Below are 23,932 nucleotides of genomic sequence, written 5' to 3' on the forward strand. Positions count from 1 at the left end.
TGAAGGCGCCGCGGATAAGAAACGAGACCCTTTCGATTTATTAGGAGTCTGAGTGGGGAGGTCTGACTGGCAGGAAGGCGTTGATTAGCAGACGCCAAAAAGGGTCCGCTCTACTCCTGGTCCTTGGCATCGCCATGCGTGATGACGTAGCAGATGTTCTTGTAGTCTACGTTGCCGCCCACGTCGGGGGGGAAGGCAGCCCACATGTTCTTGATCTGCGGAAAACGGGCAGGGTATCGCCAACTGGTTCCTTACGTTCCCCTTCCCCCATCCCTCCGCTTCTCCCAGACCTCTCCTCCACTCACCTCTTCATGGGAGAAGCGGTCACACTGCGTGGTCAGCAGCTCCTCCAGGCTGGTGAGAGGTGATATATATGGGAGGTTTGAGATTGGACTTCGTGATTCCTTTCCACGCCCTCCCACCTCATCCCCCTTGCCATTCTGAGTCTCGTCTTGAAAACCAGGGTCACTCTGGATTCCTCATTGGTCTCCCAAACACTCTGGCCTCCCCTTTTGCCCTTCTTGTGTCCCATCGTCCATTTCCACAGTCCTGATTTTCCCCTTATCCCTGTGCTGTGCGGTGCTTAGTCGATTAGTCGTGTCCGAGTCTTTAAGAACTCCATGGACTGTAGCCTGCCAGGTTCCTCGCAAGAGCTTCTCAAGGGATTCTCCAGGCAAGAATACTGGAATGGGTTACTATGCCCTCCTCCAGGGATTCTTCCCAACCCAGGGATCAAACCCAGGTCTCCTGCATTGCAGGCAGATTCTTTACCGTCTGAGCCACCCTTATCCCTGGCAGTGCCTAACTCTTGGTGGGAATTGAAAGAGGCTTTCTGTGTGGGAGCAGCTGGACCGTGTCACTTACAATTGCTTCTTGATGGTGCCTTTCCCCTCAGGGTCTAAGACCTTGAAGGCTCCAGTGATCACATCCTCAGGGTCGGCACCTGTGGGGGTCAGAGGGCACATGTGGCTGAAGGGTTGCTAAAGGGTCAGTCCCTGAAAGTTCTGAGGAGAGGCAGCTGAGGGGTTGGACCAAGGACACGTCATACTTCATTTACCTTTGAGCTTCTCCCCAAACATGGTCAGGAAGACAGTGAAGTTGATGGGTCCACTGGCTTCCTTCATCATGGCATCTAGCTCCTCATTCTTCACATTGAGACGCCCTGGAACAGGGTTGGGGAAGCAGGGACTGGAGTGGGGTCTTGTGGCCAGAGAATAATGCTTCCTATAAATTCAGATCATCCCATCCATTTTTTTTTATCCCATCCATTTTTTTTAATCCTGGATAGACTGAGTCCCAAGGTGGACCTGGCAGGACTGGGACCCACAGCTGCTGAACTCCCAGGACTCTGCAGCCTTCAATCTTTACAGGTAGAGGAGGCAGCTTACCCATGGCTGCAAAAGTGTCCCGCAGGTCTTCCTTGTCAATAATGCCATCCCGGTTCTGGTCAATTACTGTGAAGGCCTGTGGAGGGCAGAGGAAAGATTAGGAAAGATTAGGTCTAAGGAAAGATTAGGTCTCCCGTGGCCAGGTTTCAGCATCCTTACTCCAGGCAGATCAGTTTCTGAGATTCTGGTCGCCAGCCAGAGGTCCTCTTACACTCCAAGCAGGGAGGGGAGTAAGGAATCTAAGCCCTTCTCCTTCCCCCAAACAGGTGCACATTCCAGGGAGGGGTGGGGGAGGGGAAGCAAGGGTGCCTTTGGTCAGCCTTCAGTCTCCCTTCTCCGCACACTTACCTCCTTGAACTCCTGGATTTGGGTCTGATCAAACATGGAGAAAACATTGGAGCTTCCGCCCTCTGCCGCTGCCCTTCTCCTGGCCTTCTTGGGTGCCTGAAGGGTGAGGGTTGGGCAGAGGGGTTCGTGGACCCATCCTTACTCCTCTGGGGGCAATGGATTCTTTCAGTTCATTCTTCTAAAGCAACTCTTCTGGCTCTAGGCTTCCCCTTCCTTACGACTCTTTGCTGAGGGGACTTGTTTCAGTTGGATCATCAAATTTCTATCTGAAGCCCTCAAGTGCCCATCCTTCCACCCTACCCAACAAGTGAAACATTTCTTGCCTTCTTCAGTGCCCTGAGCCTGGCTCCTCTGAGTCCTAGACTTGCTGTGTGTCCCTGATCCACTTATTCACCTTGTCTGAACCTCTACCTTCTCATTTATAAAATGAGAGTGGGAATCCTGGCCTGGCTGGTTCCAGGGGATTTAGGAAAGTGGAGGAGCATGCTTTGAGAGGGACTGAGCTCCTGCTAGTGGAGTGTCTGAGCAGATTATCCTTGGTTGGGTCCTTTAGGGCATCATTCTATATATTCCCCGTTAACGATACCAAGAAAGGAAAGATTCATCTTTTTTCCTCTTGCCAGACTTGGAACCAGCTCCTTTCTTTCAAGGGGTGAGGCTGCTCTGAGGTCTGAGAGATCTGTTCGTGGGCTGGGGGATTCTCACTCACCATGTCTTAGGTCTCCTGGGGGCAAGGCAGTGGCTCTGGCTGGAAAGGAGCAGAGAGTCCGTCTGGAGCACTCCCTCTGGAGTTATATAGTCCTGCCCCAGGGAGCCCTTAACATACCACTGTAACCTTAGCCCTGTGGGTGCCCACCCCAGATACCAAAATAGCCCAGCTCAGGGCCTCTCCTTTCTTGGAGGGCCAGCAGCAGCTGGAGCCTAGGGAGGGAGAGGGGAGGGAGGGTGTCTTGGGCTGCATGTCTCGCTAGGACCTGGGCAGGAAGGGATGTTCTTTCTCCCCAGAGGAGGCTGGAATGTGCCAGAGTTCAGAGAGGGCCCAGGTTGAGACACAGGACTAGGAGAGGAACCAGGCTCCTGTACCCCTGCAAGGTTTAAACCCGGTAAATTTATTAAGCATCAGTAGTGTACCAGGCATTGGACCATACTTCAGTCTCCCTTCTCCCCACATTCACCTCTTTGAACTCCTGGATCTGGGTCTGATCAAACATGGAGGCTTTGGAGAAGGGAGGCTGAAGGCTGACCAAAGACACCCCTTGCTGTCCCTCCCCCCACCACGTGGGTGCACTTGGACAAACACAGTCCCTCCATTGTGGAGTTCACAGTCAAGAGTATATTTGTGTCGGGGTAGTGACAGAGGTTAAAAGTGGGAGAGAGCTGTCTGGGGAAGCTGAAGGATCAAGAAGTCTTCTATATCCCCTTCAAGGAGAGGGGGGAGTCTGTGAGGGAAGATGTGGGGCATGGAATCACTAAGTATGAAGAGACTAAACAGCCTGGAGCAGAGAGCCTGCTCTGTGACATTGGATTTTGTGTTCCAACTCTCTGGGCCCTGGTTTCCCCCTCTGTAAAATGGGAAGGTAATTCCCAGGCCAAAGAACTTGTGGATGTGAACACTATTGGGAAACAATTAGTGATGTATGATCATTATAATTTTTTTTTTTTTGGCAGCACCACACAACTTGTGGGATCTTAGTTCTCTGACTAGCGATTGAACCTGGGCTCTTGGCAGTGAAAGCCTGGAGTCCTAACCACTGGACATCCAGGGAATTCTTACAATCATTATGATTAATATTCAGGCCCTGCCTTGGTAGAACTTACAGTCTAGCTGTGGAGAGAGGGTAAATGCAGAAAATGACACACCAGTTGGAATATAGAAGTAGAGGGCATAGCGGGCCTCTGTAGGAGTACTGAAATGATCTTATGAAGGCCACTAGAAGTGTCAGGTGGAAGTGGAGGAACAGGCATGCTAAGTGGAGGGCAATGATGGACAAAGGCCTGGAAAAATCAAAGATCAGAAGTGTTCAGCTGCCAGAATTGGGATGGGGCTTGAGCAGAGGATACAAGGGGCTGGACACCAGAGATTGGAGGGTCTTCAATGCCAGACTGAGAGCTGAGACCTTGGGAGCCTTGAAAAGTTTTGAAACAGAAAAAGGACATGGTCTAGTGTGAGTCTATAATCACTTTTTTGGATATGGATGTAAAAGGTGGAACTCAAGAGGAGGGGAGTCAAAGACACCAAGAGAGAAGCTAATTAGTCACCTCCACCTTGGTGGCTGGATGGCCAATGGCTTCTCTCTGCAATCTGGGTAAGAACCACCTTGGTTGACTGTGTGATTTTGAGGTCCCCTCTCCCAACCCTCTGGGCCTCAGTGCCTCAGTCCATTCCATACAGTGGAGGTCTGGGGAAATGGTGGCTGAGAAAGCCCCAGAAGGTTCAAGGTTGGCAAGAACACCCATGTCTCCTCCTCCTCCTGCTCCCTTTAGGACCCGATGTCCTGAAGAAGTTACCTCCTCCCCGCTCCCTTCTCCAGACTCATGCCAATGCCCCTAAGACAGTTTCTTTTCTGGGCACTGAGGTTGAGCCACCTGTTGTCTCTAAGAAGGGAGAAGGAGCCACCCTAAACTTAGCAGCTGCCCTTGGCCTCCTGTGCCGGCCCCTCCCTGCCTCAGTCGACAGCTGCCTCACCTTATAAGGTTACCATGGGGGTCCAGGCGCAGGGAGGAGCCCACTTCTTACTGGGTTGTGGGAGGGGAGGAGAATTCAATAGAGGGGAATGAAGGAAGTGCTTAGGAAGCTTGGGCCTAATGGAAAGTGGGGAATTTGAAGAGAAGGAGATCAAGAGCGGCAGATCTCAGACACTGGAGTTCACAGGATCTGAGTCTGAGCTGGGAAAAGGAGCCTCAGAGAACTCAGAGACCAAGGAACTGGGAAGCTGGGAGCTAGCTAGGCCTGACTGAAATTTCAGGATGGTGGACTTTGCACAGAAATTGGAGCCCTTCTGGGGCTGAATCCTGAATCTTGGGCCTCAGGGAGATGGAGCCCAGAGAGAGGAGGGGCTGGTAAAGTCTGGGCTTTGTGTTTGTGGTCTAGGATAGCCTGGGGTGGGGTGGGGAGTAGAGGGGTTATGAGATTGGGGTCTGGTTTCCTAGCAGAGAAGGAGGAGCACAGAACGGTGTGTCAGAGGAGAGAGGAGTTCAGAGGGTTTGTTCTGCATCCTCCAAAGAATAAGAACAGAGATATGGGAGTTCATGGTAGTGGGAATCCATGATTTGGGGTCTGGGATCCCCACTAGAATAGAGGGGGCACTCGGAGGATGAGTTCTGAGGAACTGGAGCCTGGATTCTGGGAGGAGCTCAGATAGATGGATCTGAGGACAGGGACCTAGGGGGTGGGATACCCGCCGGAAATGGTGGATCCAGAAAGATGAGTCACTTACAGGATTTGCGGGCTCTTGTTATAGTCGCCTGGGGTTTGTTGCTGATTGGGATAAGAATTAGAGACAGAGTGAAGGTCAAGAGTACTTGATCAGAGAGCCCTTAATCAAGTGCCCGGTGGTGGGGTTTGGGAGCTGAATGGAGAACTGGCCCAAGAGAGGACTCCGGCAGGGCAGCGTGGCGCTTATTGGCTAAGGGTTTCACCAAAGCCCCTGAACCCCGCCCCTCTCCGCGCTGTCCCCAACTGTCACCCCCTCCCGCGCTTGTCTCCGGTTGTCACCGACATCCCTGGCTTGGCACCGCCTGCTGGTAGCACCCCTTTCCTTTGGATGCTGCCAATTGGCTGAGACAGCTGTCTCTCTTCCGCCCCTATCGCTAAAGTGAGAGGATGCATTCATTGGCTGACGAGGCAAATTAATAGCAAATTTGGCCCGCCCCTCGCAGCTGTCATTCCTTCCGGACCTTCTTGGGAGACCCAAAGAATCCCTCAGCTGCTATTGACTGCGGATGCTGTCTGTAGCCGCCCAAATAGCTATCGCTGTCTGTCAACCTGACCTCCGCCCACTTCCCTTTTCATTGGCTCTCTTTTAACCATTCTTTTTTAGATAGGCCCGCCTCTTCTCGAAAAGCACCCGCCTCCTTCCACGGTCTGTCACTCTTCAGTCATCTTTATTGGCCGGGAGGTGCGGCTTCCCGCTTTTCTATTAGTTAATCTCTTCGTCCCGCCTTCGCTAGGTTTCACTCGCCCTCTCATTGGTTTTATAACCCTCCGCCTTCTCTGTTTCCTCTTCCCAAATTACCCACCCCCTTCCCACCTCCAGCCCCACCCACCCTCCCAACGATTGGCAGAAACCCAGTTCCCTCTCTCCTATTATTCGTCCAAGACCTCTGACAAGGCGGGAGAAAAAAGGAGCGCGATGGGACTGCCCGCGCGCAGGCGTAATGCGCCGAGACGCAGGCCGCTTGGCCGGCACCAGGGCGTGTGCGCAGGCGCGAGGTCGGTCGCTGGCCCGAAGCGGGAGGGAGGGAGGGGGCGGCGGCGAGAGAGCGAGAGGGAGGTAGAGGGCGCGAGCGAGACCCCGGCGCCTGGCGCCCTGGGACCCCTGCCCCGGCTCCGCGCGCTGGGCAGCCGCCCGCGCGCCGCCCTCAACCCCGGCGCGCGCCAGGCCGCGCCCTTCGCCTTCTCCCCTTCCTCGGCGGGCGGCGCGGAGCGGCCTGAGGGGCGGCGCCTTTTGCGGCCGCCGCTGCGAGGGGATGTGAGGGGCGGCCCGCGGACATGGAGACGGGCCCGGCGCCCCTGGTGGCCCCGCCGCGCCGTCATGGCGCCCCCGCGGCCCCTTCGCCGCCGCCCCGCGGCTCTCGGGCCGGGCCCGTCCTGGTGGTGGCTCCGGGGCCGCCAGTGACCACGGCCACTTCGGCCCCGGTCAACCTGGTGGCCCCCGGGGAGGCGCGGCCCGCATGGGTACCGGGTCCGACCCAGACCTCAGAATCGGCCCCTGGCCCGACGGTCACAGGCAGCATGGAGGTGGGACTGACTCTGGAGGCCTCACCCGATGCCCCCAGGGCGCAGGTCTCTGGCCCGGAGCCCTTGGTGCCCGAGGCTGTGGCTGGAGCCGAGATGTCCCTGGCTCAAGCCCCAGGGGCAGACCCTCCGAAGACAGAGGAGGCTATAACCTCACCCGATCCTGGACCCGGGACCCTCACCAGGACCCCTTCAAGAACGGCTCCTGGGGCCCTGACAGCCAAACCCCCGCTCGCCCCCAAGCCGGGAACCACAGTGGCCTCAGGTGTGACTGCACGGGTTGCAGCTGTGACAGCAGGACAGGTGACAGGTGGACATGGAGCTGCGGCAGCAACATCAGCATCAGCCGGACAGGCTCCCGAGGACCCTTCAGGGCCTGGCACAGGCCCTCCAGGGACATGTGAGGCCCAGGTAGCTGTCGTGACGGTGACCCCAGCTCCCGAGCCCGCTGAAAACTCTCAGGACCTAGGCTCCACGTCCAGCCTGGGACCTGGCATCTCCGGGCCTCGAGGGCAGGCCCCAGACACCTTGAGCTACTTGGACTCCGTGAGCCTCATGTCTGGGACCCTGGAGTCCTTGGCGGATGATGTGAGCTCCATGGGCTCAGACTCTGAGATAAACGGGCTGGCCCTGCGCAAGACGGACAAGTACGGCTTCCTTGGGGGCAGCCAGTATTCAGGCAGCCTGTGAGTACCCAGTGGGCACCCAGTGGGCCTGTTTCAGGGAAGCAGAGGTGGGGCAGGATGGGGAGGAAAGGATACACCTTGCCTACACTCTCTCAGCACATCCTCCTCTGAGGATCCAGGGAGTGCCCAGTGGGAGTGGGATGCTTAAGGATCCTATCCTGCCTAGAGCATCCTGAGGTTTTCTGTGGCGCTGGCCTGTTAAGGTTTCAGACCAGGTGTCAGGAGTTTTGAGTTTGAGTCTAAACCTTGCCTTTGGTAGTGTGTTGTTTGCCCTTGAGTGAGTGCCTTCCCCATTGGAGTTAGGGCCTCACTTTCCTCCTCTGTGAAGTGAAAGGTAGAATGAGATGATACCTCTTTGTCCCAGCTCCTTGATGGGAATCTCCAGCTACAGGCTGGATAGTTTGGACGTTTGACCAGACAGGGGTTCTGATAGAGATCGTTGGTCCCTTAGGGGGAAAGTCTGGAGGGATGCAAGCACCTCTCCCCTGTAGCCCTAGGTCTGATGGGATGGTGAGTTGGGGAAGTCTGATGGAGGAGAGACCCGAAGGCAGGGCGTCTCTGTGAAACAGAAAAGCAGGCTTGTGTTTTCACCGAAGGAAAGGGGGTGGGGGAGGCCTCTTCCCCATTTCCTCATGTCCCCAGCCGGGCTTACTCTTTCCTAGTTCCCTCCAGGGGCCTGAGTCACTCCTAAGGTGGGGGTGTAATTACTTCTGACTTTTTCCTTTCCTCTCTTTGGATGCTGCCCATTGGTTCTGTACCCCTTTAACCTGCTGATCAGTGTACAGCATCGCCAGAGAACCCCAGTGCCAGGCCCTTTGCTGGGTACTAAGGATCAAATAGGCATTTCAAGGTGTTCATCATCTAGAGGGAGAGACAAATACTTAAGCCTGTTGGTTTCGACATAATATGTTAGGTTTAGCCTGGAGATCATCACAGGGTTTTGTGAGCACCTAGGGAAGGGATCTTTTGCCCAGTCTGGGAATTCAGCCAGACTGATCTGAATTGTGAAGAATGAGGAGGATTTAGTCATGGCTGTGTGTGTTGGGGTCAGGGGGACCTGCCTGGTGTTGAGGGAAGGACGATATTCTTAGAATACTCTGTAGGAGGGTATTCTAAGCAGGGTGTATAATCCAACAACAACAACAAAAATTCAGAAAGTCTTCGAGCATCAACATTCACGGTCCTGTGTGGCGAAGGCAACTGAAGTTTGATGCTGGTGCTTTCCCATGCATGACGGAGGCATTGTTGTACCTAATTCACAGATGAAGAAACAGGATTAGAGCAATCGAATGAATTGCCCCATTCAAATAATTTGGATCCGCATGACCCATGATGCTCTCCTCAGTGCTATCCTGCCCTAAGGAACTTGGATTGAACTGGATTTTAGTGAGCCCCTCTTGTGTACCAGGCACAGTGCTGGGCGCTAACTCTCTGTTTGTGATTTTGTCCCTCTAAAATCCATCTTCACGCTGGCAGAATCTGCTTCTGAGGTCAGGCTGACCATGGGGCACGTTATCTTACAAGCTTTTAGCAGCTCCCCACTGTCCACAGGATAAAGTTTAAGCTTTAGCCTGGACGCAGGTTCCTTATTATCAGCCCTGACAGCCTCTCTGGTCTTCTTTCCCACCACTTTTCACCATGTGCTGTGTGCTATGTCCTGTTGAAGTGATTGTAGCTTTCTCCCTTCATACTCAGGCTGTATCATGAGCCAGGAATGCCCTTCTCCTGGTCTTTTCCTGCCATCTTTTACTCAGTCCTTCATGGCTTCCCTCAGATGTCCTTTCCTCCAGGAAACCTTCCCTGATATCTATTGCCCCTATTTCAGTTAGCTGCCTCTTCTGTGCATCTTTGTCATTGTGTTTCCCTCATCACATTGCCGTCATCCCTCTGGTAGCTTGTGACATTTCGAGGGCCGGAAAGGGATCTTACTCCTCCTGGCCTTAGTAGAGTTTGGAATTGACTTTTAAGATGGTGATTAATGAGAAATCACCTTTCAGTTTAAGGAGTTTCTGGGACAAAAGAAACTAACATTAAACCTTCCATTTAACAGTCCTTTATATACAGTTTCTCAGTAGTCCTCTCGTAACTGGTGATGTAGGCGGTGACATCCCTTTTAACAGATAAGGAAGAGACTTGACTCACTAAGACTCCCCAACTTCTAAGGGACAAGTGGGATTTGAGCTCAGGTCTATCTGGGAACATGCGTTTTCTTCCATTCCACTCACCTAGTGCTGGCTCCTCTAAGTAACTGTTTTAAGACTGATGCGGTATCTTGAGTGTGAAGCTTTGCTAGAACAGTGAGCAGGCAGTGCAAGGAGAGCTTCATTTGCTTGGTAATCTTGGGTGATTCCAAGGAGGAGGAGGTAGAGGAAATTGCAGATGGTTCAAGGGATCTCAAGAGTCTGGTAGAAGGAAACTCGGTTGCTTCTAAGGAGAGAGATATTTGTTCTGTATTTAATTTTGTGGATAATAATTGCTGTTTACTTACTGAGTCCATGCTAGGTGATACTGTTTTTTTTCTCCATCTTACAAATGAGGAAATTGGGGCTTAGACAGTGACTTGCCCAAGGCCACACAGTGAGTAAGTGGTGAAGGTCTAATGTAAAATACGTGAAGTGAAAGTGAAAGTGTTAGCTGCTAAGTTGTGTCTGCAACTAAGTTGTCTCTCTGCAACCCCATGGACTGTAGCCTGCCAGGCTCCTCTGTCCTTGGAATTCTCTAGACAAGAATACTGGAGTGGGTAGTCATTCCCCTCTCCAGGGAATCTTCCCGACCCAGGGATTGCACCTGTGTCTCCTGCATTGCAGGCAGGTTCTTTACCATCTAAGCCACCAGGGAAGCCCCAGTGCAAAGTATACCTTATACATATCCTGTACTCTCTCCCCAACTTTTATGTGTCAGAAGTGGGAGTTGAACACAGCCTCTGTACAGAGGTCCAACATGAGAATGTGATCTCTGTTCGGAGATTCCGTCCAAAGGGAATTCCTTTCAGTGTGGTGAATTAGGATCTTGGAGGGCCGAGTGACCCGACATCCTGATGTGTTGATAGCTCACAGAATGCATTTGTGGTCTGGGCTCTCACTGGAGATTGGGAGGTGGCTTGCCTCAGTTCCTCCAGCAATCAGGATTTATACTGCTGCTACTGACTTCTTTCTTACTCCCCGTATCCTCAGAGAGAGCTCCATTCCTGTGGATGTGGCTCGGCAGCGGGAGCTCAAATGGCTGGAGATGTTCAGTCACTGGGATAAGTGGCTGTCACGGCGTTTCCAGAAGGTTTGAGAAGGCTGTGGTGGGCAGGGCCATGGATGTGGTGGGGGTGGGGAGGACAGGGTGGGCCCACGGGCTCTGGGGAAGCCCAGGAACCTGATCTTACCTGCTCTCTGGACCATGTTGGGGGTAGGTGGTTCTTGGGCCTGGGGGAGGAGTAACTTTAATAGAAGGCCAGGTCAGGTGTCCCAGGGAGCCTGAGGGCTGCAGGGGAAGGCTTGGAGGCTGAGGCAGTCACTGAAGCTGTTCCCCTGCTGGCCACCCTGCCTTAGGTGAAACTGCGCTGCCGGAAGGGGATCCCCTCCTCCCTCAGAGCCAAGGCCTGGCAGTACCTGTCCAATAGCAAGGAACTCCTGGAGCAGAACCCTGGCAAGTTTGAGGTGCGTACAGCTCCAGGGTGTGGGGCCACGTGACACGGTCTGTGTGGGGGCCACCATCCGTCCCCCCAGAGTCTGAGGTAATCTCAGCTGTCCCACTGCAGGAGCTGGAACGGGCTCCTGGGGACCCTAAGTGGCTGGATGTGATCGAGAAGGACCTGCACCGCCAGTTCCCTTTCCACGAGATGTTTGCTGCTCGAGGCGGGCACGGGTAAGGCAACCTGACTGTGAGTCCATGGTGGGTGGATGCAGGGCTGGGCTGAAAGCAGTTCTTGCCTTCCAGGAATTCTGCAGGAGTGGTCTTTCATGAATTGAGTGTCAAGACATACTGAAGGATGGGTCCAGGGAGGGAGACACTGACTTAGGGTGATGAGGGAGTGGCGTGGGGGTATTGGTGAGGGGGAGGTGGGACACATCAGAGCCTCATTGGGGAGGTTGCATGTGAGTGAGGTTTTGAAGGATAGATGGAAGCAGAGCAAGGGGCAGCGTTTTTCCCAGCTGGAGGGTTATGTAAGCTCTTGTCTGGGCAGTGGCGTTGGGTAGAGCTGCTAAAGCTGGCAAAGCAGTTAAGGGCCCTTAAATGCTGTGCCAGGGCCCTTCAATTTTTGTTCTGTTTGCCAGACTTCCTCAAGAAGTCTATATATCACTCCCTGGTAGTGTGCCAGATGTTTTTAGATGGTTCTCAGCTCCTTGTGGGAGCACATGGATAAACTTGAACAGTAAGTTCATCCTCTCAGCAAGTACTTATCAAGCACCTGCTATCTTTCAGGTATTGTTTTAGTTACAAATGATAGCAGTGAATGAAAGATAAAAATTGCTGCCCTCTCCAGGCTTATTATATTTTCGTAGGGATAGACAATAAAGAATGAAGATATGTTGTATGTACAATGGTGGTAAATAGAAGAGTTTAAAGCAAGAAAGGCCAATAGAGAATGTGAGTGGAGATGGGGTTACAAGTAACCTGATCTGACTTGTGTTTTAAAAGGATCATTCTGGGACTTCCCAGGTGGTCCAGTGCTAAGACTTCATGCTTCCACTCCCGGGGGCATGGGTTTGATCCCTGGGATCCCACATACTGTGCAACTCTGCCAAAAAAAACCCCCTAGGATTGTTCTGGCTGCTGTGGTGAGAATAGACGATTGGAGACAAGGGCAGAAACAGAGACCAGGTTGACTGTTTCCATAATCCCAGACAGAGACAAGGGTGGCAGCAGTGGAACTGTGGGGCGGAGGGGTTGAACTCGGAATATATTTTCAAGGTAGAGCCAAAAGGATTTGCCAGTGGATTAGATGTAGAGTGGTGTGTGTGTGAGAGAGAGTAGATAAGGAAGACTCTTAAGGTTCTTGGTCTTAGAAACTAGAATGAATGGAGTTACAATATACTGATACGGGTGGATGGGGGAAAGTAACCTTGAGGGGTATATCAGGAACTCATTTTGTGAATGTGAAGTTTGAAATACTCACTGGACATCCAGGTGAGACACCAGGTAAGCTGGATATACAATATACACAACACCCAGGGAGAGGTTTTTTTTTTTTGGTCATGCTATTCGGCATGTGGAATCTTAGTTCCCCAAACAGGGATCAAAGCTATGCCCCCTGCACTAGGAGTGTGAAGTCTTAACCACTGGACCACCAGAGAAGTCTGGGAGAGATTTAAACTGGAGATAAATTGGCAGTTGAGAGATGTCAGCCTCTAGATGGGACCATATCTCACCTGTGGGACTAGATGAGGTCATCAAAGCAGGAAGTGTAGATATGAAACGAAGCTGTTCAGAGACTGAGCCTACAGCACTAACATTTCAAGAATAGGAAGATGGGAAAGGACCTGTAAAGGAGACTGGAAAAACCTAGAAGGAAAACCAGGAGAGTGTTTCCTGGAAGGAAAGTGAAGAGAACTTTCAGGATCAGCTCTTTGAAGTGCTGCTGATGGATCAAGTCAAGTCAAATCTATAAACAGATCTCTGGATTTGGCAATGTGGAGGTCATTGGTGACCTTGATAAAAGCGGTTTTGTGTGGATGGAAAGAAAGAAACCGAGGATAGCAAGTCTGTACTCTAGGGTTTGCCTGAACAGGCAGGAAAGAAAGGGTGTGATATTCAGAGGGGAAAGTTGGGTAGAGAGACGTTTTTTATTTTTTTTAAGCTAGAGGAAATGACATGTTGGTATGCTGCCAGCCTCTGTAGTTAGAGGAAAATGGATGATACCCAAGTGATGGGAAGGCTGCTGGAAGGACGGCCTGTGTAGGCAAGAGGGGATGGGACCCAGTGGAAAGGCTATGGTTGGTCAGATTGACAAATAGTTCACTCATAGCAGTGGGAGGAGGCAGAGGCACAGAAGCAGGCAGGTAGGTGAAAGCAGCGTGAGAGCTTGTGGAAGTTACATGTTTAATACATATTAGGTGAAATAACTAGTATATCAAACCTGTCATTTCATGGATGTTATTACAAAGTAGAGAAAAAATAACAGTGGGGTGGTGTGCAGATAAAGCACAAATGAAGGTCACACTTCAGTGACTGAATTTTGAGAAACACTGTTGTAAGCTGTGGTCAGGAGTGTGTGACTGGAGGCAGGGAGAGGATCGGGAGGTTATGAACATTTCCCTGGTTAAGAGATGAAGGGCTGAGCTGCTCAGTAACTGGAGGTGGAGAGAAGGCCTAGACAGGAGTGAAATTCAGAATGCAGTGTTGATACGATGTGACGATCAGGCGTGGGGAGGGGTGGCAGGCCCTCTGCTTTCTAATGGGGGGCTGAGAGGTTGAGGGGGGCTGAGGGAGGCTCACACAGCCATGGAGCACCCTCAAGCAAAAGGGACAGATCTGGGGCAGAGAGTGGATTCTCCTGGATGCAGAGATAAGAGGAAAATCTGAGCTGGCTCCTCCCAGCTGGCTTCCCAGGCCTTCACAAGAACCAAGGCCCTGGCCTGGGGGGAAACTCATGAAATCCAGTCAGACAGATAAGGCGGGCCCTGTCCTGGGAGAGCGCCTGCCGGGAGGTAAAAGCATGCAGACAGTGCCAGAGGAGGGCCGATGCTTCTCGGTTGTCGAGAGCTTCCTGGAGAAGGTGACCTTGAGGGTTTAGGGATGGTAGCAGATGGAGAGAGAGCAGAGGCTGTGTGGGGAATGGGTAGGGAGCACGTGGGTGTGCAGCAAGGGTGGAAGGCTGGAGCCTGGGAGAAAGCCTCCATGATGATCTGAGACTTTGGCTTAAGCTCGGGAGGCGGGATTGGGAAGGTAGCTAGATCAGGTGTGTGGTGGTAAAGCTCTGGGGTTGATCCTGCACAGGCTCTGGAGGAGTCTGGGGTGGGGCTGGTGGGGGGTGTTGTTTGGGGCAGGGAGCTCCCAACTCCTGTGATTGCCCTCATGGTCCTTCCCGATACCCACAGGCAGCAGGACCTGTATCGAATCCTGAAGGCCTACACCATCTACCGGCCCGACGAGGGCTACTGCCAGGCCCAGGCCCCTGTGGCCGCAGTGTTGCTCATGCACATGCCTGCCGAGGTCAGCAGACACCGGACCTGGTCGGGGAGAGGCTGGGCCTGCAGGGGTGATGGGGGAGCTCCCTGCCCCCTGTTCCTCTGTCCCCATCCCTCTCTCCTTGTTCTTGTCCTTCTCAGCAAGCCTTCTGGTGCCTGGTGCAGATCTGTGACAAGTACCTCCCCGGTTACTACAGCGCAGGGCTGGTGAGTGTCTGGAGGCTGGTGCGCCTGGGGCTGCGACTTGTCCCTAAGACTGCAGGGCGGGCCGGGTCGTGCCCCACCCCATGCCCTTCTGGCTGTCTGTTCTGGGAGGATCCCACCTCATGGATGGGATCAGACTACCAGCACCAGTCCTACCCCAGGGTGCCCACAGCCAGGGGGCCTCTTCTCATGGTTCATCCCATCTCCAGGAGGCCATTCAGCTGGACGGAGAGATCTTCTTTGCCCTGTTGCGCCGGGCCTCCCCACTGGCGCATCGGCACCTGCGACGGCAGCGCATCGATCCCGTGCTCTACATGACAGAGTGGTTCATGTGCATCTTCGCCCGCACCCTGCCGTGGGCTTCAGTGCTCCGGGTCTGGGATATGTTCTTCTGTGAAGGTACTTCTGTAGCCACACAGGCTAGGAGGGGGACTCAGGTTTCCATGGTGGCTGCCAGAGTGGGGCCTGCTGACAGAAGGCTGCTTCACAGAGATCCATCTTGGGGCTGGAGAAACTGAGGCTTGATCTTATTGGCTCTGCCACCAGCCACAGCTTGCTTTACTTCCCAGGAACCTAAAACCCATGGCGGCTCATTTTCTCCTTCTTGAGGCCTCCCATTTCCTCATCTGTCGGGTCAGCAGTATGCAGGGATGGGGGCTGTGAGTACCCCCTGCACGGGCCAGGCTGAGCCCCCCAGGCTGATCACCCATGGCCTCTTCTCTTTGGGCCTGCAGGCGTCAAGATCATCTTCCGGGTGGCCCTGGTGCTGCTGCGGCACACACTGGGCTCGGTGGAAAAGCTGCGCTCCTGCCAAGGCATGTATGAGACCATGGAGCAGCTGCGGAACTTGCCCCAGCAGTGCATGCAGGAGGACTTCCTGGTGCACGAGGTAGGTCCTGGCCTTAGCGTACCTCACACCCGCTTTGGTAGATCCCCACCCCCCACTTCACCCTGGTACCCATGTCTTCTCTATCTAGGTGACCAACCTCCCAGTGACAGAAGCACTGATTGAGCGAGAGAATGCAGCTCAGCTCAAGAAGTGGCGGGAAACCCGGGGCGAGCTGCAGTATCGGCCCTCACGGAGACTACACGGTTCCCGGGCCATCCACGAGGAGCGCCGGCGGCAGCAGCCCCCCCTGGGCCCCTCCTCCAGCCTCCTCAGCCTCCCTGGCCTCAAGAGCCGGGGCTCCCGGGGAAGTGGAGGGGTCCCCTCCCCACCCCCTCCTGTCCGCAGGGCCAGCGCGGGGCCTGTCCCAGGGCCCATGGTCACCGCCGAGGGACTGCGTCCATCCCTTCCTTCGCCTACTGGCAACAGCGCCCCTCTGGCCCCCAGCGGCAAGGAGGCCCGGAGGCAGGAGAAGGAGCGGCAAAAACAGGAAAAGGAACGCGAGAAGGAGCGGCAGAAACAGGAAAAAGAACGGGAGAAGCAGGAGAAAGAGCGGCAGAAGCAGGAGAAGGAGCAGCAGAAACAGGAGAAGGAGCGGCAGAAGCAGGAGAAGAAGGCTCAGGGCAGGAAGCTCTCACTGCGTAGAAAGGCAGATGGACCGCCCGCCCCCCAGGACGGTGGGGACAGGTCTTCAGCATCAGAGGCCCGGCAGGATGCGTACTTCTGACTTCTGCCCTGGGGCTGGACTGCGTGGCCCCCTCTTTTCCCTCAGCCAAGAGCAGACCTAGCCTGGGGTGTTGCTCCCAGTCCACCCTTGGCAGGCTGTCCCTGTTTCTGAGGAAAGTGGCTTGATTCCCCATCTCCGTGCCAGCCGCTGATCCCCACGTGGCCAGGACGGTCAGAGAACGGAGGGCAGCTGCATTTCCTTGGGGAAGCAGTGGACACCTCACCTCCAGCTCGGCCCAACTGGGGTCCCTTCCCAGGTGCCATCCTCCTGATTAGCCTTTGGTCACCACAGGGGTGACTTTGGCAGTGGGAGTCAGCAGTTTTCAGATTCTTACACTCCAGTCACTCCCCTTACCCGTGAAGTGAAGCTGGGTTCCTTTACCCCCTTCAGTCCTGCCTGTCTCCCCCAGTTCCTGGTTGGGGGCCCAGGCTCGTGCTCTCCTTCTGGACATCTCTGTGTTGTAATTATGTACAGAGGACCTGGTTGGCCCAGGGTAGGGGTGTTCACTCCATCTGTTCTCTGGTTCTCTCTCCCCAGTGGTCTTGCACTCTAGTTTATTTAAGGGGACACGCACTGGAACAGGAAATGTCTCCCACCTCCCACACCACCCTCCTTGCTCTCCTTCCTCTTCGCCCACCTTTCTCTGTATTCTCAGGCCTCCCCTGCTTTGTCTGACCAGGGCCCCCGCCTTTCACTTTGTCCCAACTCTCCAGCCCCTTCCTGGGTAAGGGGTCTTCCCCTGAGCTCCAGGGGGTGGAACCCAATGTTTACATGTTCTTCTGTCTCTGCCCCCTCCCTGTGCGGCGCTTTGAGGAACCAGAAAAGAACCTGCTGTTGTACCTGGGCCTGTCTTCTGCCTTGTTATTTGATGAGTGGGGTTAAAATAAGGACAAGAAGGGAGGGAGTGATGAGTTAGCAAGGATCTGGGTGTCTCTCCAAGCGTTGACTGGTGTTGGCAGGTACCTTTGGGGCTTTCGTCTATTAGTCGCTCATCAACACAGTTGAGTTCCTGCTTCACCTCCAGCTGCTGGGGATCTGCTGCTTCCGTTGTCACTGGCCTCCTGGAACTGTCTATGGACCGCCTGCAGCATCCGGATCTCCTTTCCAAAGTACTCGTGCAACTCCTGGAAGCTGAAGAGGGTCCTGGGGGTGGCTGGGGAGCCACAGTCCTCTGGGGGTGAGCCGGGCTCTTGGCCAGCTGCCTGGCACAGCTTCCGGTACTGGGCCTCCAGGGGGCGTAGCAGCACAGCCAGCCGCGTCCAGGTGGCTCCGGCCAACGCCCACAGCCAGGCTCTCAGCTCCTCCCGGCTTTCTGCTGCTAGCGTGTAGGCCCGCCCACCTCTCCCTAGGGTCCGAATGGTAAAGGCATAGGGTTCTGTGGCTCCAAGGCGTGGCTCCACCTGGCAGTTCTCTAATAGGATGAGGCCCAGGGGTGTGTGGTCAGCCTGGTGTTCCAGGTAGAAGAGGAGATTTCCCCGCAGGATGAACCAGCGGCGCTGATAGCTGGTATTTCGGGCCCCCTTCTTTAGTAGGATGCCTTCCCGGTCTGGAGCCTGTGTTCTGTACCCACGGAAGAAACAGAGCACGGACTTTTGGTGCAGTTTCATGGTAGCCCACTGTGGGAAGAAACCCTAGGAGCAGAGAAAGGAGGCGTGGCGCATTTGGTTATCCGGGGTACCCCCGCACTGCCCTCCTCTGGCTCCAGTAGGCTCTTTCTGGGCACAGTCTTGGTCTTGGTCTAGAGGGATTCAAACTCTTGAGTATCCTCAAGAGGGACCTCCCACCCCACCTCCCAACCCCAGCTGCCCCTTGGGCCAAACTACAAAACCTGGGCAGGACTGTAGCGGTGGGGTCCTGTTTGGGAGGGGGGGGGCGCGGATATCCACTACGGCCGTTTCCCAGGCCTACCTGAGACGAGGGCACAAGGAACTTCAGACCTCGGTACTGGGAACAGGTGCCACTGCCACCTCTCCTTTTTGACTCTTCCCACCTCAGAAACCAGGAACCCGCCCTGGGGATAGGAGGCGGCTGATTTTAGACTTCCCCTGGGTCCTAAAAGGAGCTGGGTTCGGAAAGTGTCCCAGGAGCCTCCAGGAGACCCGACCTCCAGAACCTCTTGGACAAGAGCAAGGCTACACCTCGGACTAGCAAAGGGCGGACAACTGGACGCCAAGAGTAGGAAGGCAGGATTTCTAATGAGATGATGAAGGGCGCAGAGCCAGCCGTGGGGAAAAGGAGACTGAACCCGGGAAAGGGAAAACTAGGGCAGGAACCCACCAGCCCTGCTGGGACTTTGCTCCTCCATCGTGAACCTGGGCGCCCCTTTCAATAAAGCGGGCTCCACTTTCTCCTCAGAGCCTCTACTGTTGTAGGAGGAAACCAAGACCACTTCCGGCCATCCTCGTCCGATCAGGGTCTAGGCGTTCAAACGCCCCCTCTTCTCACCATTGTCGCCCCACACGGCTTGCGTCACTTCTGAGAGGGGGCGCCTCTCCCCGCGCTGCGCGTACTTCCGCCCGTTCCTTCAGTTGTTGCTCTAACCCGAGTGAAGCCACTTCCGGCCTTCCCCGACGCCTTCCGCAGTTCTCTTCCGGGTGGTGGCGGACGGGTGGCCCGGATGTAACCCTGGTGAAACCCTCTCTCCCTTTCTTCCCCCACCTTTCCTGGATCCTTAGGTGAGCGCGTGCCGGCGGGACTGCTGGTGTCCCCGTGGCCCTGCCGCCTTTCTAATTTGTACACAGCCCAAGACAGTTGGGAGTCACCCCGCGGAGTTGGGAGTTCGGCGCAGGGAGGAGCGGGGCTGCCAGGGCGTTAGGTCCTGGGTTCGCCGAGGCCCCTCGGGCTCCGAGGAAGCTGGGGGTGGTGGAGCGGTTGTTTGCCCGCGGAGCACATCGCGCCCAGGACTGCTGGGGCCTGGAATGAGGGTGCTCACGTGGGGGAGCCCGTCTCCCCTCGTCAAGAGTGGGGGTGCCCGTAGGAGCTCCCCCGCCCGTGCGCTCTCGCGTCTCCGCTCCAGCAGCTCTTTTAGATGCTAAACCAAGTCCCAGGGGGTTTCTGGACTGTCAGCTCCCCTTTCGGCTCCTGATTCTGTACTCCCTCCCTTCCCAAAGTGAATCTAGTACCCGCCAAGTGAAAGATCTGTTGTGCAGGGGGCCCCCTCGCGGGGAGTTGCCTCCTCACCCAGTTCCCTTAATCTGCACCCTTTTCCTCTGCTCAGTTTGGGGAAAGCCCTTCTGTCCAGTCATGCCAAAGAGGAAAGTGACCTTTCAAGGCGTGGGAGATGATGACGAGGATGAAATCAGTGTCCCCAAGAAAAAGGTGAGGGGGCCAGACTCCTCTGTTCTGCGGCGGAGTGAGGGGAGAAAAAAAATAAGTTAGAAGCAGAAGAGAGATCTAGAGGGACAAAGAAAGAATGGAAAGAGCCAGCTTTTCCGCGTATTTCTGAGATACGACTTTGCAAGATTTTCAGTTTGAGTGTAGATCCTGGAGTATTTGGGGTCATAGCCAGTAACTTGTTCTTTCTTAACTTCTGTTTCCTGCCCACAGTTGGTAGACCCTGTGGCTGGGGTAGGGGGTCCGGGGAGCCGCTTCAAAGGCAAACACTCTTTGGACAGCGATGAGGAGGAGGAGGAGGATGAAGGGTCCAGCAAATATGACATCTTGGCCTCAGAGGATGTGGAAGGTGAGCTGTACCAAGAATTGACTTTTTGCTGGGGGAACAAATAGGGACCTCTGGGGTTGTGGAGGACAGGAGGCTCCTGTCTCGTGCACACCTAGCATAGGATTCTTGTGTCTGTCTGGGTGCAGGTCAGGAAGCAGCCACGCTCCCCAGTGAGGGAGGTGTGCGGATCACACCCTTCAACTTGCAGGAAGAGATGGAGGAAGGCCACTTTGATGCCGACGGCAACTATTTCCTGAACCGGGATGCTCAAATCCGAGACAGCTGGCTGGATAACATTGACTGGGTGAGGCCTGGAGACTAGCATGGCTGGGCCTGGGCCTTGCTGGCAGTTTGTCAGAAATAAAACCTTCCTGTTTTCCCATTGCAGGTAAAGATCAGGGAGCGGCCCCCTGATCAGCGGCCGCCGTCAGACTCAGAGGAGGAGGACAGCCTGGGCCAGACGCCAATGAGCACCCAAGCCCTCCTGGAGGGCCTTCTGGAACTGATGTTGCCAAGAGAGACAGTGGCTGGGGCACTGAGGCGTCTGGGAGCCCGAGGGGGAGGCAAAGAAGGCAGCAAGGGGCCCGGGCGGCCCAGTTCCCCGCAGCGCCTCGACCGGCTCTCCGGGTTGGCTGACCAGATGGTGGCCCAGGGCAACCTGGGAGTGTATCAGGAGACAAGGGAACGGTTGGCCATGCGACTGAAGGGGTTGGGGTGCCAGACCCAGGGACCCCGTGACCCCACACCGCCCCCCTCCCTGGACATGTTTGCTGAGGAAGTGGCGGAAGGGGAGCTGGAGACCCCAACCCCTGCCCAGAGGGAAGGTAAGATTGACGGGCAGAGGAGGGGGCTTGTGGGCAGGGGGCAGGCCACTGGAGGCCCAAATGACTTGGCCTATTGTTTTAGAAGCAGAGTCACCCGGAGATGGTCTGGCGGACGTGATGTGGGAGTATAAGTGGGAGAACACAGGGGATGCTGAGCTGTACGGGCCCTTCACCAGCACCCAGATGCAGGTAAGCTCCTCTCTACTTTGCTGTGCCTCTTCTTTCCCTCCCCCCACCCCATCAGTCCTCTCCCAGCTCTGCCCTCTCTTCCTGCAGACCTGGGTGAACGAAGGCTACTTCCCGGATGGCGTTTATTGCCGGAAGCTGGACCCCCCGGGTGGCCAGTTCTACAACTCCAAACGGATTGACTTTGATCTCTACACCTGAGCCTCCTGAGGGCCCAGTTTGGTGGTCCCTTCTTTCCTGGACTCTGTGGAGGAGGCCCTGGCTGCCTCAGGCAGTGAAGATGTTGGGGGCCACTTTTCAGTCAACTTCCTTTTCCCAATAAAAGCCTTGTGTATTAGGGGCCTTGGCTGTGCTGATGGCCAGAAGCTGGAGCCGGGAACGTCTTCCAGGTCCCTTTGGACTTGTTCTTGCCCTTAGTGTCTCCTCTCATGAATTTCCTTCTTGGGAGTTTCTCTCTGGTCCCTTGAACCACAGCACCTTTGTTTCCCATTCTTCGGGGCAGAGCCAGGCCTGTCAGGTGTCCTGTGGCCTCGCAACTCGGACTTTGTTCTCAACTGAAAAATCTCTCCACTCACATTCTCACATCCCCTGGGGGTTCCTGTTTTGCTGTTCTTAGGTCTTTGGTTTCTAGGACCTAAGATGTTTTGCCTTGTAACCAATATAGGATAGAGCCCCGTAAGTGGAAACTTGAGGCTTGGATGGGCGGGGACATCTGTTGGGAGTGAGCAGAAAGGCTGATGCTTACTGGCTTATTCCCCACTGTCTCAGGCTTCTTAGAAGCAGATAGAAATAGCCTCTGAGGTAAAGTCTAGACTCAGTGTTGGCAACTAAAGGACTTTTCAAGGCCACCTGGGCCAGTCTTTCCAGGCCCAGAGATGGGCAGTGTCTCACTAGAGGTTACACAGCTAGTCAGAGGACTGTCCCCAACCCAGTGGACTCCCTTCAAAGACGTTTCTTGGCACCAGGCCTTTTCTGACTGGCCTTGGAGTCTCTGTAACTTACATTTCCTGGGCTCCTACGATATGTCTGACTCAGTTTAGTTCCTTTAGGAAACTGCGAGAACCAGGCTGGTCCTCTCCATTCAGAGTGGGTCTGGGGAGGATTGGGAGGAAGACCGATAGGTGTCATTGTGTAGTCTGGACCTAACACCTTCCCCCTCCCACCGGTGCTGCCTCATGCCTCTCCTCACTCACACCAATTAGTTCTCCACCTGGCTCTCTGTTGGAATCTGTGGGGAACTGTAACATCACTCGGAGAAGGCAATGGCACCCCACTCCAGTACTCTTGCCTGGAAAATCCCATGGATGGAGGAGCCTGGTAGGCTACAGTCCATGGGGTCGCTAAGAGTCGGACACGACTGAGCGACTTCACTTTCACTTTTCCCTTTCATGCACTGGAGAAGGAAATGGCAACCCACTCCAGTGTTCTTGCCTGGAGAATCCCAGGGACGGTGGAGCCTGGTGGGCTGCCGTCTATGGGGTCGCACAGAGTCGGACACGACTGAAGCGATTTAGCAGCAGCAGCAGTAACATCACTCCTCAGACATTATGAATGATTTGGTCTAGGGATGGCCTGGGTCTTTTAAAAACTCCCAGGTGTTTTCCAGGTGTTTCCCATGTGCATCCAGATGGAAAACCACAGGGCCCAACTCGAGGTTACACCTGGGGAGAGGGACCAGTTAATGTGTTAGAGCTGAATGTGGGTGTGGCCGTGGTTCTGGTGGAGTCAGCCAAGAGTCGAGCAGCAGAGCCAAGGGACAGTGGGCGTCCTGGGGCAGAAGGAGGCAGGCCCAGAACCAGGAAAGGGTGGAGGGGCTGGGTGGGGATACTTGATTCTGTAGTGAGGCAGCTACCTTCTGTAATAATTAATGTCTATAGCAGTCGGACCCACTGTAGTGCTCCGTCCAGACCTGGATTTCACTGACTTCAAGATACCTTCAGTTGTAAGATGTCTTCATGTGTTAGAAAACCCTGCCTGTTGCAGTTGTAAGATGTCATTGATTCAGAGCTGCATCCTGATTTCACATATGTTCCAAAGTGAAAAAACAGATGTCTTAGGACCAATGAAATACAGTATTCACGTTTACATCCCCAGTGACTGACTCATGGGAGGTGCGTAGTGTTTGGTGAATAGATGGAAGCCAAGGGGAAGTTCCTCCAGATGTCCTGCAGGCATCCCAGGCTCCATCGAAAGCTGAGGTCACATCCCTTCTGTGTTCACATCCCTGAGGACAACAGGTGTGGGCAGATTAATGGCCCCCCAAAATGGCCACATCCTAAGCCTGAGAAGTTGTAAATAAACATACAGCTGTCTGGCAAAAGGGAGCTTGCAGACATGATCACGTTAATGATAGATGTGTCCTGGATTAGTGAGGTGGGCCCAGTATGTTCATGTGGGTCCTATTAAGTGAATGGGACTGAGGAGGGTCAAAGTGAGCGGGAGGTGAAGATATTACACCTTCTGCTGGCTTTGCAGTTGGAAGATGGGGCCAGATACCAAGGAATGCGAGTACCTGTAGATGCTGGAACAAAGAAATGCAGCTCCACCGTGGGTTTTGGCCCAGTGAAACCATTTGGGACTTTTGACCGCTGCTGGAACTAATAAAATTGTGCTGTGTTAAGTTTGAGGTCATGTGTTAACAGCCTCAATAGGAAACTAGCACTCCATCCAGCTAAATGCCTCTCCCCATCTTAAACCTCACTCAGTTCTTCATTGGCCATGTCCCTATTTCAAGCCTCTATCAACACTTAACTCCCTTGCCTTAAACCAAACAAACTATATGTGTATATGTATATGTGTGTGTGTGTGTATATACAAATATATAATTTTTATATGTGAGTATATATATATGATATTTTTTTGCCACACCCTGCACAGCATGTGGCACCTTAGTTCCCTGACCAGGGATCGAACTCAACGTTCACTGCATTGGAAGTGCAGAGTCTTT

At 54.3% G+C, this 23,932-nt stretch overlaps 4 protein-coding genes across 13 annotated transcripts; 2 read left to right on the forward strand and 2 right to left on the reverse strand.

Annotated features, from left to right (window-relative positions):
• Positions 1 to 15: 15 nt before the first annotated feature.
• On the reverse strand, positions 16 to 2,505 carry MYL11 (myosin light chain 11). 3 transcript variants are annotated; one of them, XM_081553074.1, is made up of 7 exons: positions 2,446 to 2,505; positions 1,737 to 1,832; positions 1,389 to 1,464; positions 1,058 to 1,162; positions 865 to 943; positions 306 to 354; positions 16 to 215 (listed from the first exon to the last, which is right to left on the reverse strand). In XM_081553074.1, the coding sequence occupies exons 1-7, from the start codon at positions 2,446 to 2,448 to the stop codon at positions 111 to 113; spliced, it is 513 nt and encodes a 170-aa protein (XP_081409200.1). In that variant the 5' UTR covers positions 2,449 to 2,505; the 3' UTR covers positions 16 to 110. The 3 variants fall into 3 exon arrangements, with proteins under 3 accessions (XP_081409200.1, XP_081409202.1, XP_081409201.1); XM_081553076.1 differs by having other exon boundaries at positions 1,058 to 1,188; positions 1,369 to 1,464; XM_081553075.1 differs by having other exon boundaries at positions 1,058 to 1,200; positions 1,369 to 1,464.
• Positions 2,506 to 6,178: 3,673 nt separating this feature from the next.
• TBC1D10B (TBC1 domain family member 10B) lies at positions 6,179 to 17,158 on the forward strand. Its single transcript, XM_081553063.1, has 9 exons — positions 6,179 to 7,379; positions 10,553 to 10,652; positions 10,919 to 11,026; positions 11,128 to 11,234; positions 14,408 to 14,522; positions 14,639 to 14,704; positions 14,911 to 15,100; positions 15,436 to 15,590; positions 15,679 to 17,158. The coding sequence occupies exons 1-9, from the start codon at positions 6,448 to 6,450 to the stop codon at positions 16,312 to 16,314; spliced, it is 2,409 nt and encodes an 802-aa protein (XP_081409189.1). The 5' UTR covers positions 6,179 to 6,447; the 3' UTR covers positions 16,315 to 17,158.
• On the reverse strand, positions 17,149 to 18,307 carry LOC145531230 (sesquipedalian-1-like). Its single transcript, XM_081553073.1, has 2 exons — positions 18,223 to 18,307; positions 17,149 to 17,945 (listed from the first exon to the last, which is right to left on the reverse strand). The coding sequence occupies exon 2, from the start codon at positions 17,919 to 17,921 to the stop codon at positions 17,307 to 17,309; it is 615 nt and encodes a 204-aa protein (XP_081409199.1). The 5' UTR covers positions 17,922 to 17,945; positions 18,223 to 18,307; the 3' UTR covers positions 17,149 to 17,306.
• CD2BP2 (CD2 cytoplasmic tail binding protein 2) lies at positions 17,692 to 21,327 on the forward strand. 8 transcript variants are annotated; one of them, XM_081553066.1, is made up of 7 exons: positions 17,692 to 17,820; positions 19,532 to 19,632; positions 19,861 to 19,996; positions 20,122 to 20,279; positions 20,364 to 20,799; positions 20,882 to 20,988; positions 21,076 to 21,327. In XM_081553066.1, the coding sequence occupies exons 2-7, from the start codon at positions 19,558 to 19,560 to the stop codon at positions 21,184 to 21,186; spliced, it is 1,023 nt and encodes a 340-aa protein (XP_081409192.1). In that variant the 5' UTR covers positions 17,692 to 17,820; positions 19,532 to 19,557; the 3' UTR covers positions 21,187 to 21,327. The 8 variants fall into 8 exon arrangements, with proteins under 8 accessions (XP_081409192.1, XP_081409195.1, XP_081409191.1 ...); XM_081553069.1 differs by having other exon boundaries at positions 20,885 to 20,988; XM_081553065.1 differs by lacking the exon at positions 17,692 to 17,820 and adding an exon at positions 18,917 to 19,238.
• Positions 21,328 to 23,932: the final 2,605 nt, after the last annotated feature.

The sequence above is a fragment of the Giraffa tippelskirchi genome, chromosome 13 (assembly GCF_054371585.1).
Source record: "Giraffa tippelskirchi isolate mGirTip1 chromosome 13, T2T-mGirTip1v1.2.pri, whole genome shotgun sequence".
NCBI classification, from domain to species: domain Eukaryota; kingdom Metazoa; phylum Chordata; class Mammalia; order Artiodactyla; family Giraffidae; genus Giraffa; species Giraffa tippelskirchi.

Excerpts from the sequence above, each read along its gene's own strand:
- CD2BP2 (XM_081553066.1), top strand. The coding sequence starts at position 19,558 with ATGCCAAAGAGGAAAGTGACCTTTCAAGGCGTGGGAGATGATGACGAG. Across the intron at positions 20,280-20,363 it reads GGCTGGATAACATTGACTGG|GTAAAGATCAGGGAGCGGCC; the intron begins GTGAGGCCTGGA and ends TTCCCATTGCAG. Across the intron at positions 20,800-20,881 it reads AACCCCTGCCCAGAGGGAAG|AAGCAGAGTCACCCGGAGAT; the intron begins GTAAGATTGACG and ends CTATTGTTTTAG.
- TBC1D10B (XM_081553063.1), top strand. The coding sequence starts at position 6,448 with ATGGAGACGGGCCCGGCGCCCCTGGTGGCCCCGCCGCGCCGTCATGGC. Across the intron at positions 10,653-10,918 it reads TGTCACGGCGTTTCCAGAAG|GTGAAACTGCGCTGCCGGAA; the intron begins GTTTGAGAAGGC and ends ACCCTGCCTTAG. Across the intron at positions 11,235-14,407 it reads GCTGCTCGAGGCGGGCACGG|GCAGCAGGACCTGTATCGAA; the intron begins GTAAGGCAACCT and ends CGATACCCACAG.
- LOC145531230 (XM_081553073.1), bottom strand. The coding sequence starts at position 17,921 with ATGAAACTGCACCAAAAGTCCGTGCTCTGTTTCTTCCGTGGGTACAGA.
- MYL11 (XM_081553074.1), bottom strand. Across the intron at positions 1,465-1,736 it reads AAATCCAGGAGTTCAAGGAG|GCCTTCACAGTAATTGACCA; the intron begins GTAAGTGTGCGG and ends TGCCCTCCACAG. Across the intron at positions 216-305 it reads ACCGCTTCTCCCATGAAGAG|ATCAAGAACATGTGGGCTGC; the intron begins GTGAGTGGAGGA and ends CGTTTTCCGCAG.